The sequence below is a fragment of the Dendrobates tinctorius genome, unplaced genomic scaffold (genome assembly GCF_039654945.1).
Source record: "Dendrobates tinctorius isolate UK_male_01 unplaced genomic scaffold, ASM3965494v1 ptg000165l, whole genome shotgun sequence".
Lineage (NCBI taxonomy): Eukaryota > Metazoa > Chordata > Amphibia > Anura > Dendrobatidae > Dendrobates > Dendrobates tinctorius.
This window is the reverse complement of record NW_027361832.1, coordinates 15,834,844-15,847,473: the sequence shown is the minus strand read 5'-3', so window position 1 is coordinate 15,847,473 and position 12,630 is coordinate 15,834,844. Positions and strand designations below refer to the sequence as shown.

General features: G+C 47.2%; 2 protein-coding genes across 3 annotated transcripts in view; one reads left to right on the top strand and one right to left on the bottom strand.

Moving 5' to 3' along the window:
- DECR1 (2,4-dienoyl-CoA reductase 1) overlaps positions 1-12,630 on the top strand; it is a 188,556-nt gene that overhangs the window by 63,077 nt on the left and 112,849 nt on the right. The window lies entirely within an intron of this gene.
- The window catches only part of NBN (nibrin), a 110,790-nt gene that overhangs the window by 89,299 nt on the left and 8,861 nt on the right, over positions 1-12,630 (bottom strand). For both annotated transcript variants that reach the window (XM_073550521.1, XM_073550522.1), the window contains exon 2: positions 4,090-4,223. In XM_073550521.1, coding sequence (XP_073406622.1) covers positions 4,090-4,223 — 134 coding nt within the window. The remainder of the gene's footprint in view (positions 1-4,089; positions 4,224-12,630) is intronic.

Here is a 12,630-nt window from a genome sequence, read left to right as displayed (position 1 = left end):
AAAATGATGAAATGGTAAGACAGGATGTTGAGAAGGCTGAACTTTTAAATTCCTATTTTGCATCTGTTTTCTCTCAGAAAGGAAATGTAACATCAACTGTTATTCACTGTCCTATTAAGGGAATAGAAGAATCCAGGATATCTATAAACAGAAAGATAGTGAGGAAACACTTAGCTAACCTAAATGAATTCAAGTCTCCAGGTCCAGATGAATTACACCCCAGAGTACTGAAAGAGATAGCAGAAGAAATTTTTGAACCCCTCTCCACAATCTTTGAAAATTCTTGGAGAACAGGAGAAGTGCCAGAAGACTGGAGAAGAGCAAATGTTGTTCCTATCTTCAAAAAGGGGAAGAAGGTGGACCCAGGCAACTATAGGCCGGTGAGTCTGACTTCTATACCAGGAAAGATCTTTGAACAAATTCTTAAACAACATGTATGTCAATACCTGGATAAGAATGAAGTGATTAAACAGAGTCAGCATGGGTTTGTAACTAATAAGTCATGTCAGACTAACTTAATTTCCTTCTATGACGGTATCACTGATTGGGTGGATCAAGGAAATGCTGTAGATATAGTATATCTTGACTTCAGCAAAGCATTTGACAAAGTCTCTCATACAATCCTTATTGAAAAAATGACTTAGTATGGAATGGACAAGGCAACTGTTAGGTGGATTCATAACTGGCTTAGTGATCGGACCCAAAGAGTGGTCGTAAATGGCTGCATATCCAGTTGGAAGAATGTCTCAAGTGGGGTACCACAGGGTTCTGTCCTGGGCCCTGTATTGTTCAACATCTTTATCAACGATTTAGATGAAGGAATTGAGGGTAAACTGATTAAATTTGCTGATGACACAAAGCTAGGAGGGATAGCTAATACTAGAGAAGAGAGAGAGAGGATTCAAAAAGATTTAAATAAACTGGAGAAGTGGGCAGCAACTAACAGAATGGTTTTTAACAGGGAGAAATGCAAAGTACTACATCTGGGCAATAAAAATGAAAAAAGCATATATAGAATGGGAGGAATAGGGCTAAGTGACAGCACATGTGAAAAAGACTTGGGTATACTAATAGATCACAGACTGAATATGAGTCAACAGTGTAATGCAGCAGCAAAAAAGGCAAATGCAATTCTAGGATGTATTAACAGAAGCATAAAGTCTAGATCACGTGAAGTCATTATTTCCCTCTACTCCTCTTTGGTCAGACCTCATCTGGAATATTGTGTCCAGTTTTGGGCACCACATTTTAAAAAAGACATCAACAAACTGGAGCAAGTTCAGAAAAGAGCGACCAGAATGGTGACCGGTCTGCAAAACCTGTCTTATGAGGAAAGGTTGCAGGATTTGGGAATGTTTAGTTTGCAAAAGAGAAGACTGAGAGGAGACTTAATAGCTGTCTACAAATATCTAAAGGGCTGTCACATTGTAGAAGGATCAACTTTATTCTCATTTGCACAAGGAAAGACTAGAAGCAATGGGATGAAACTGAATGGGAGGAGACACAGATTAGATATTTGAAAAAACTTTTTGACAGTTAGAGTGATCAATGAGTGGAACAGGCTGCCACGAGAAGTGGTGAGTTCTCCTTCAATGGAAGTCTTCAAACAGAGGCTGGACAGACATCTGACTGGGATGATTTAGCGAATCCTGCTTTGAGCAGGGGGTTGGACCAGATGGCCCAGGAGGTTGGACCAGATGGCCCAGGAGGTCCCTTCCAACTCTACGATTCTATGATTCTATGAATGATCTTCCTGTAAAGAATATTCTCAGAAGATCAATCAACCAGTCACTAAACGTGCATGCAGGGCTGTGGGGTTGGAGCCCATTTTGGTTGAGTCAGAGTCGGTGTCATCGAAATTGAGGAGTCGGAGGAGTCCACAGTCCAGCGTGCATGGCCATGATTAAAGACTCTTACGTCCAAAAAAGACCAAGATGTGAATGAGCACATCCGCGCAACGATCATTCACCAGTTGACTGTTCGTTCCAAGACTCTTCTGCCTTTAACTCCAACCTCTTATGTATTGGAGACTCGTCACTGAAGATCACCCGCTTACATCAAATCTACATTACGATTTCAAAGGTAAAACATGGACACCAATAGAGACTGCACAAAACTGGAAAGTGTAACAACCACATAAGGAGTAGAAAGCGTGGGAATATTCGGTTAATTAGAGGGTGTTATCAGTGTAGTATGGAGAAGTCAGAGTACATAAAAACAGAGCGACACAGCTGCAAACTTCTGTGTTCTCTAACAAGAATGTATTATCATCAGCAAATGATGAACTGTTGATTAAAATTAGAAATCTTGCAAACTGCCTTCTGGTAACTAGGCCTAATACTAGAATCACACTTCCTGTTCTGTGAAGACTTTTCAGCAGTCTCATTATCATTACAGGCGGGATTACAGTGAAAGGTAACACCTGTATTCACAGCTGATAACACAGGATCCACCATTCACAATAAGTGGTTTCCCAGCTGACCTTCTCCTCCTTTACAATGACCCATAACACTGCCATATATAATAGAATAGATAACTCATGACCCATCAATCAGGTGATGTCACAGTTCACCCCCCCCCCGGCCCACTCCCGCAACACTGACATTTACCCTGATAAAATGATGCTTATTAAATACTTCAAAACAATTCAGTAGGGTCTGAATCAGCCCACTGCTGAAAAATTAAAAAAAAAAAAATCATTTATCGACATTTTTTCAAAAGTTTAAATGAATCTGTTAAGTCCGATATATATTATCCTGCAGATATAGGGTTAATCGGCAGGTTAATATTGTTATGGCGGTGCTCGGCTGCTGTACTGAAAGTGCGGTACTCAGGAGAACATGAACATTTTTTCTCCAGGGAACCGCCGGCTTTCAATCATTACTACCCTAGCCAAATTATCAATAGTAATGCTCACCACAAATTAAGTACAAAAATCCAAGATCACCTCCAATTGGAGTACAGATCAACACCAGAGCATTTCAAATGGTAAAATATAATTACTTTTATTAATACAAATATCAAAACATTAAAAGACATACAAGTTTCCAAGATCAGTGCAAAAAGAGAGGGACCTGCAACTCCCATTACATGTATTTTTCTGCTGCATGGTATAGAACCTCATAGCTACTAAGCAATCAGTTGATGTATGCTCCTGGAAAGCTATACTATAAATGTCTGCTGTTTACTTAAACATGCAGAGTATAATGACTACACAGCACAAGCTCATCGGCTCAGATAAACCAAAGTTATATAATAACATCCATGGTATACCTATGTAAACTAGTTAGCATTAAAGCTACTGAGGCCATTACCTGAATCCTGGCAGCGTTAATAGAAGTCCCCTGGGAGAATAATCCCTCCACCCCGACATGCACGTTTCGCTCCCAGCTTCCTCGGGGGGCCCTCATTATACTCTGCATGTTTGAGTAAACAGCAGACATTTATAGTATAGCTTTCCAGGAGCATACATCAACTGATTGCTTATTAGCTATGAGGTTCTATACCATGCAGCAGAAAAATACATGTAATGGGAGTTGCAGGTCCCTCTCTTTTTGCACTGATCTTGGAAACTTGTATGTCTTTTAATGTTTTGATATTTGTATTAATAAAAGTAATTATATTTTACCATTTGAAATGCTCTGGTGTTGATCTGTACTCCAATTGGAGGTGATCTTGGATTTTCGGCTTTCAATCATGCAGACATGGCCGAAGCAATTACAGTCAATGCTCCCAGCATGGAGAGAGGCAGCCGACGACACGTCCCAGCACTGACTGATAGCCACGCAAAGCAGTGTATCAATACAGTTTCGGCTGTCAGTCAGTGTTGAGGTGTGCTTACAGCCGCTGATATCACTGTTGTGAGCGGCGACTGTAATTGCTCTGGACACGCCTGCATGACTGAAAGCCAGCAGCTTCATGGAATAAAAAAAGTTTAATATTTGCCAGGTGTCACACTTTCAGAACAGCGCCTGGGCACCTTCATAACGCTATTAACCTGCAGATTAACCCCATATGTGTAGGTTTAATAGTGTTATTGAGCCTGACAGGTTCCCTTTAAGTTTACAATAAAACAATAGATCAACTTACCAGGCTGGAGAGCGGGCGGCTAACAGAAAATGTAGCATGAGCTCTGCTAATGGACTGATCATCTCCAATCAATATTGCACAGTTTTTCCGCCCCACAATGTAGTCTGTGCCAGTCAGAAAGTGATAGGTCAGTGCTGGTAAAGAAAAAAGAACAAGACAATGAAGCAGTAATGACGGCAGAAAGCAGCAAGAAACACACAGTGTTACTACCTCCTTAAAAAGAATCTGTCAGCAGGATTTCACCCTCCAAACTACAAGTCTGTAGGTGTGCATATCTTTTAAAAAAGAAGTCCAGCAATACACGGCCAGTCTATTCCTGCATTACTGAGGAATCAGTGTTTAATCTGTTATGTAAATGAGGCTGAAGGGCTACTGTAGATCTGAAGCCTCTGTCATTCCAGCTCTAGTCACTGCCTGGCAACACCTCCTCCTCCTTCTTGACTAATGACTCCTTTGCCTGAAGTCACATAGCATAGAGGCCATCAGTCAGGCAGGAGAAGGTGCTGGATGGGGAATAGAGCTGGAGTAACAGAGGCTTCAGATCTACCATAGTTATTCAGCCTCATTTGCATAGTAATTAAAACGCTGATTTCTCAGTAACGGAGGCATGGATTGACCATATAAAGATAATGCTGGACTTATCTTTGAAGGCGCTACATACGCATATAAAATAGCTCTGGGGGGTGAAATCCTGCTGACTGATCCCTTTAAACTACCAGTTAATTACTCTGAATGATAACAGGATTTTGGTTGCTTACCATAAAATCTGTTTCTCAGAGTCTTCATTGGGGGACACAGGAACCGTGGGTGTGTGCTGCTGTCACTAGAAGGTTGACACTATGCATGAAAAAAATGTTAACTCCGCCTCCACAGTATACACCCCTCCGACCGGCTGTAGGACAATCAGTTAGTGAAAAAGCAGTAGGAGGAGACATTAACAGGTAAGTCATCATATATTCATTACACGTAATAAAATCATGGGAGGGCACTGTGTCCCCCAATGAAGACTCTGAGAAACAGATTTTAAGGTAAGCAACCAAAATCCTGTTTTCTCTTTCGTCTCATTGGGGGACACAGGAACCGTGGGACATCCAAAAGCAGTCCCTGGGGTGGGAAAAGACAAACTTCCTTCAGGTCGGAGAAATCACCACTACCGCCTGCAAGATTCTTCTGCCTAGGCTGGCGTCCGCTGAAGCATAGGTATGGACCTTATAGAACCTTGAAAAGGTTTGCACGGACAACCATGTGGCGGCCTTGCACAACTGCATGGCTGATGCCCTGTTGTGTAACACCCAGGAGGCGCCCACCGCCCGGGTTGAATAGGCCTTGACCCCAGCAGGGGACACCCTTGTCCTTTACCCGGTAGGCTTCCAGAATTGCCATTCTGATTCAGCGGGGAATTGTTGCCTTAGAGGCCGGCAGGCCTCTTCTCACCCCATTGGGGATAACAAACAGCGAGTCTGCCTTCCTGAAGGGAGCGGTCCTGGCCAGATAGATCTTTATCGCCCTGACCAGGTCTAGCTTATTCAAAGAACGCTCCAGAGGATGGGTTGGAGCAGGACAAAATGACGGAAGGATTATATCCTCGTTCAGGTGGAAGGCCGATACCACCTTGGGAAGAAAGTTAGGAGGCCGCAAAACAACCTTGGCCTGGTGCATAATTAGGAATGGAGGGCAACAGGCCAATGCCGCTAATTCTGAATCCCGCCTAATAGAGGTGATGGCTACGAGATATACCACCTTCCAGGACAACATAGACATGGGAGCTTCCTGTAGGGGTTCAAAGGGTGAACCTGTCAAGGCTTCCAAGACCTAGTTAAAATCCCATGGAGCCACAGGGGATCTGTAAGGAGGGGCCGCATGTGCCACTCCTTGCAGAAAGGTCTTAACCTGCAAGCGGGAGGCCACATTTTTTTGAAAAAGAATGGAGAGAGCAGATACCTGGCCTTTCAAGGAACTTAGGGCCAGACCGCCATCTAACCCTGCCTGGAGAAAAGCTAGGACAGATGGCAGGGAACAGGGCATAGGTGTGACATTAGACTCACACCAGCCAAAATAAGCCTTCCAGGCTTTGATAATAGACCCTGGAAGAGGAAGGCTTCCTAGCCTGGATCATTGTATTAATGACTCGGTCTGAAAAACCTGCTGCTCTCAGTATTGTGGTTTCAACGGCCATGCCGTCAAATTGGGCAACCGAGAATTCGGGTTGTAAAACGGCCCTTGAGCCAGGAGATCTGGTCTGTCGGGAGTCTCCAGGGGGTGCCTGTGAGAAGACTGATAATTTCTGCGAACCAGGCCCTCCTGGGCCAGTATGGGGCGATCAATATGACCGGCACCCCTTCCGCCTTGATCTTCTTTAGCAGTCTGGGCAGGAGAGGAAGGGGAGGGAACAGGTAAGGGAGTCTGAACTGTGTCAAGGTAATGACCAGCGCGTCGACCCCTATTGCTAGAGGATCGCGGTATCTTGAGACAAACTGTTGGACCCTTCTGTTCTGTCGCGATGCCAGGAGGTCCACATCTGGAGTCCCCCATAGCTGGCATATCTGACGGAACACTTACTGGTGTAAGGACCATTCCCATGCCGCGAGCCCCTCCCGACTGAGGAAGCAGGCGGCCGTGTTGTCTGTCCCGGGAATGTAAACTGCCGAAATTGCGGTTTCTGCCCAGTTGAAGATTCTGGATACCTCGGCCAGTGCCCGGGGACTTCTGGTTCTCCCTTGGTGATTGATGTATGCCACCGCCGTGGTGTTGTCCGTTTGAATCCGGACTGGCTGGTTGTTGAGGTATCTTTCCCAATGTAGAAGTGCTAGAAAGAGACCTCAGTTCTAGAATGTTGATTGATAGTGAGGCTTCTTGCCTCAACGATTGCCCCTGGACAGTCAGGTGGCGGAATACCGCACCCCAGCCCAGAAGACTGGCATCTGTAGTTACTACCTGCCAGTGGACAGGGGGAAAAGGCTGTCCCAGATGAACAAGGGGGGAGGTCAGCCACCACTTGAGTGACTCCCTGGTCTGAATGGAAGGGAGGAAGGGACAATCCAGTGAAGAGATGAACCAGTCCCACTGAAGGAGGATGTTCCTCTGCAGTATCCTGGAATGGAACAGGGCAAAGGGTATTGCCTCGGAAGCTGCCACCATTCTTCCTGATCATGGCAGCATGAAAGGATAGAAGCCGGAATTTCAACAGAGAGCAAATTGCCTGCTGGAGGGTAATCCACTTTCTTTCTGGGAGAGCGGCGGGTGTCGATTACCATTCCTAAGAATTCTAGGCGTTGTTTTGGCGTTAAGTGGGATTTCTACCTGTTTATGATCCAACCAAACCGGGACAGCGTGTTTAAAACTACCGCTAGATTTTCCTGGGCCTGAGCGAAGGAGGGCACCTTGACGAGAATATCGTTGAGATATGGTACCAATATTATGCCTCTGACCCTTAATATAGCTACCATCGCTGCCATAATTTTTTTTAAAATTCTGGGGGCTGTTGCCAGCCCAAATGGCAGGGCCACAAACTGGAAATGCTGCTTTTGGACAGCAAAACGCAGAAATCTCTGATGTCCCTGAAACATGGGGACGTGTAGGTAGGCGTCACGGATATCTATGGAACATAGGAATACCTGAACCTCCATAGACGTAATTACAGTCTGAATCGATTCCATCCTGAAATGGCGTAAGCGGACCCATCTGTTTAGCCTTTTGAGGTCTAGTATGGGACGAACTGAGCCATCCTTTTTTATCACAAACAGGTTTGAGTAAAAGCCGGTAAAACGTTCCTGCTCGGGAACGGGGATGATTACTCCTGCGTCGAGGAGAGAGTCGATTGCCGCAAAAAAACCTAGAGCCATAGCAGGGTCTTTTGGTGGCTGTGATAGAAAGAAGCGATCTCGCGGAAGCGCTTTGAAGTCTATCTTGCATCCTGTTGATACTGCCTCCTTTACCCAGATATCCTCTACTGAATTCTGCCAGACATCTCTGAAGTGGAGAAGGCGGCCTCCTAGTCTGGGAGAGGTACTGGTAAGGGAGCTGGACTCCCTGCTGGCATCAGGCTGAAGTGGTTCTGTCCGGCCCTGACATGGTAAGCTCCGCTGTTGGAACTGCGGGAATGCCATGACGGGGTGGCCCAAAATAATACCTTCCTCCTATCTCTCGGTGCTTGCGACCTCTGCGGACCCTGAGCATAAGTGCCTGTCGCTGGGGTATGGCGAAAGGGCTGAGCCCTACGTTTGAAAACATATCGACGAGGTTTGGCCTGAGGGAGAAGGGAGCTTGTACCCCCCGTTGCATCCTTAATGATTTGATCTAACATTGACCCAAAGAGCCGAGTGCCCTGAAACGGCAGATTGGTCCGTGATTTCTTTGAGGACAAATCAGCCTGCCAAGCCTTTAGCCAGACCGTCCACCGGAAGGCTACCATGTTACTGGATGCTTGAGCGGCGCAAGACATGCATCCAGGGCTGCTAATACCATATACCTCCCAGCATGAGAGATTTGATCTGCGAACTCTGCCAGTTCCGCTGGTGGTGCCCCGGCCAATATGCCCTAAGCCTTTTGGCCCATTCTGTAACAGACTTAGCTACCCAGGCTGAGGCGAAGGCTGGACACAATGTAGCGGCTGCTGCCTCAAAGGCGGATTTTGCCAGGGATTCTATCCTCCTATCATTGGGATCTTTTAGGGCTGCCCCACTGGCGAGTGGGAGGACTGTATTGGTAGCGAGTCTGGACACTGGTGGGTCCACCGAAGGTGAGGCGGTCCAGTTGGCGGTGAGATCTGGAGGGAAGGGATATAGAATCCCAAAACGATTCCCTCTCTGAAACTGCCTGGTTGGGTTTTCCCTTTCCCTGGCCAACACTTTCTCAAAATCCATGTGGGAGGCGAAGACCCTAGAGGTGGACTTATGACGCTTAAATGAAAAAACCTGATCATTAGGTTTTGATGTGGTGTCTCCAATGTTAAAAGTCTAATCGACTGCGGCAATGAGGCCTGTGATAAAACACTCCGGGATCGCCTTTGCTGGGGTCAAAGGTCACGTGCATTCAGCATGAAACTCAGGCGCAGAGCTGGAATTCGGGTATAACTGACACTGGGTCAGGTTTATTAATGGTGAAAGCAATGCATAAAGAAATAAAACATAAAACAAATCCTTGCCTGTCCGGCACTAACTAAACAAAGTACAACCTAACTACCAACTGGCGGGATTCTCTCGTCCAGCCAAACCACAGTTGCAGTGGGCACTGCTTCCACTCACGTGTGTCTCTCACACAGACAGGCTCTCTGTGTTCCCAGGCTGAGACACTCACACAACCACCTGGCATCCTTTTATATCCACCTCCCATTATTCATTAGCAAGCAGGTGCGATACTGACCAGACTAGGCCACATAGGAAAGGAATCTGGGCGAGATATACCTGCCCTCATCCACTATTCCCACATGATTCTCACATATCCCCCCCCTCTGCTCAGACCTCTCCGGTCGAGCAATGACACCCGCCAAACAGTGCACTCGGGACAGGGCATCTGCATTTCCCATCTGTACCCCTGGGCGGTGCTCCACCGTAAAAGTGTAGGCCTGCAGGGCAAGGAACCACCAGGTCACCCGGCTATTCCGTTCCTTGTTCAAGTGCATCCACTTGAGAGGGGCATGGTCCGTGATCAGCCTGAACTTTCGGCCCACCAGGTAATATTTGAGGGCCTCTAGAGCCCACTTAATGGCGAGGCACTCTTTTTCTACGACTGCATACCTTTGCTCGTGTTTATTCAGCTTCCTGCTGAGATAGAGGACTGGGTGTTCCACTCCGTCCCTCACTTGTGAGAGTACGGCCCCGATACCGGTATCAGAGGCATCCGTTAGCACCACAAACTCGCTGCGGAAGTCCGGAGTCACCAGTACGGGCTGAGAGCAAAGTGCCCGTTTTAGGCTATGGAAGGCTTTTTCAGCCGCTAAACTCCATTTAATCATGACGGAGTCTTTCCCTTTTGTAAGAACTGTCAGGGGGGTAGCGATGGCTGCAAAATTGGGTATGAACCGGCGATAATAGCCGGCGATCCCCAGGAAGGCTTGCACCTGCTTCTTGTTGACAGGTTGTGGCCAGTCCTGAACCGCCTGAATCTTATCAACCTGGGGTTTAACAACACCCCTCCCAATTACATACCCCAAATACCGGGCTTCTTCTAGCCCAATGTGACATTTCTTGGGGTTCGCGGTTAGACCTGCCTCCCACAGGTCGTCAATCACAGCTTGTACTTTCTGGAGATGAGTCTCCCAGTCCAAGCTGTAAATGACAATGTCGTCCAAATAGGCCGAAGCGTACTGCCTATTTGGCCTCAGGACTCGATCCATCAGTCTCTGGAAGGTCGCCGGTGCTCCGTGCAGTCCAAACGGCATATACACATACTGAAATAGACCTTCTGGGGTAGCAAATGCCGTCTTTTCTCTGGCAGCCTCCGCCAGAGGGATCTGCCAATACCCCTTTGTTAAGTCTAGGGTCGTAATATACCGGGCTTTTCCTAACCGATCTATTAACTCGTCGACCCGGGGCATAGGGTAGGCATCAAATTTTGAGACCGCATTCAGTTTCCTGAAGTCATTGCAGAACCGGATGGTGCCGTCCGGTTTAGGAATTAGCACAATCGGGCTGGACCAAGCACTGTGCGATTCCTCAATGACACCTAACTCTAACATTGCCTTCACTTCTCGGGAAACGGCTTCACGGCGCGCTTCCGGGATTCGGTAGGGCTTTACGTGAACTGTGACACCAGGTTCCGTTACGATGTCATGTTTTATTAGCGTAGTCTGCCCGGGTTTTTCTGAGAAAAACTTTTGGTTGTGAAGTAGAAACTGCCTGACCTCAGTCTTTTGCCGCTCCGAGAGAGTCTCTGCAACCCGTACCTCCGGTACGGTATGCGAGCAGACGGGACGGGCCAGCTCCGCTGACAAGGCAGACCGATCTTTCCAGGGTTTTATCAGATTTACATGATAAATCTGTTCAGGTTTCCGTTTACCTGCCTGGTATACTTTATAGTTTACATCACCAACTCTTTCCTTAATCTCAAAGGGGCCCTGCCACTTTGCCAGGAACTTACTGTCCACCGTGGGGACCAGGATCAACACCCTATCTCCGGGTGCAAACGTACGGATCTTGGCGCCCCTATCATAGATTCTTTTTTGGGCTCCTTGAGCCTGCATCATGTGTTCTTTGACTATAGGCATAACAGCCGCAATACGGTCCTGCATTTGTGTGACGTGATCTATCACCGTTTTAAACGGAGTGACCTGACCCTCCCAGGTTTCTTTTGCAACGTCTAACAGTCCGCGAGGACGTCGGGCGTACAATAACTCGAAAGGCGAGAATCCCGTGGAAGACTGGGGTACTTCCCTGATGGCAAAAAGCAAGTACGGAAGTAAATAGTCCCAGTTCTTCCCATCCTTGTCTATCACCTTTCTCAGCATCTGCTTCAGAGTTTTATTGAACCGTTCGACCAACCCGTCTGTTTGAGGATGATACACGGATGTGCGTAACGGTTCGATTTGTAACAATCGGCAGAGCTCCTTCATTACCCTGGACATAAAGGGGGTCCCCCTGGTCGGTGAGTATCTGTTTTGGTATACTGATCCGACTAAACACATGCACCAGTTCCTTGGCAATCGTCTTGGTGGCCGTGTTACGCAAAGGGATGGCCTCCGGGTAACGAGTGGCATAATCCAAGATGACCAGGATATGTTGGTGTCCACGTGCAGACTGTGGAAGGGGTCCAACTAAATCCATCCCAATCCTCTCAAACGGGACTTCAATAATAGGTAGGGGTACCAAAGGGCTACAGAACCGGGGCTTAGGTGCAGAGGCTTGGCAGTCAGGACAAGACTCACAATATACACGAATATCGTGATGCATGCCTGGCCAAACAAAACAGTGTAATATCCTTTCGGTGGTTTTCTGGACTCCCAGGTGACCTCCCATCACATGTCCGTGGGCCAGGTCCAGCACCTGCCGCCGGTAGGGTTTTGGCACGACTAATAGTTGCACCGTATCTTCCCCCTTTTTCTCTATCTGATAGAGTAAATCATTCTCCAGAACCATGTAAGGATATGCCAGCCTAGAGCCAGGTTCTACGGGTACCCCATTTATCACTTTTACATTTGTCCTAGCCTGAGAAAGGGTAGGATCCTTTATTTGCTCGCTTTGGAAGTCATCTTTCTGAACTTCTAAATCCGGCAAACGGGGAGGTGGACGGCTGTCGGCCTCCTCCTCTTCCCCGGTCTCCTCCGTATCACCCGCCATGACTGAAAACGGGAACTGCAGGTCATTTCCCGCAGACTCTTCCCCCGAGTCTTCCGGGGAGACCTCTTCCCAGGGTTCGGGACCCACACGCGCCCTGGGAGAAGAATCATGTACACTATTACCCGAGGGCATCAACTGATTCTCCCACAATTGCCAGAAGTGGGGAAAATCCCGGCCCAAGATAACATCATGCAATAACGCCGGTACGAGTCCCACTTTATGTTGCACAGACCCATAGGAAGTTGTAATGCATATGACCGTGGTGAGG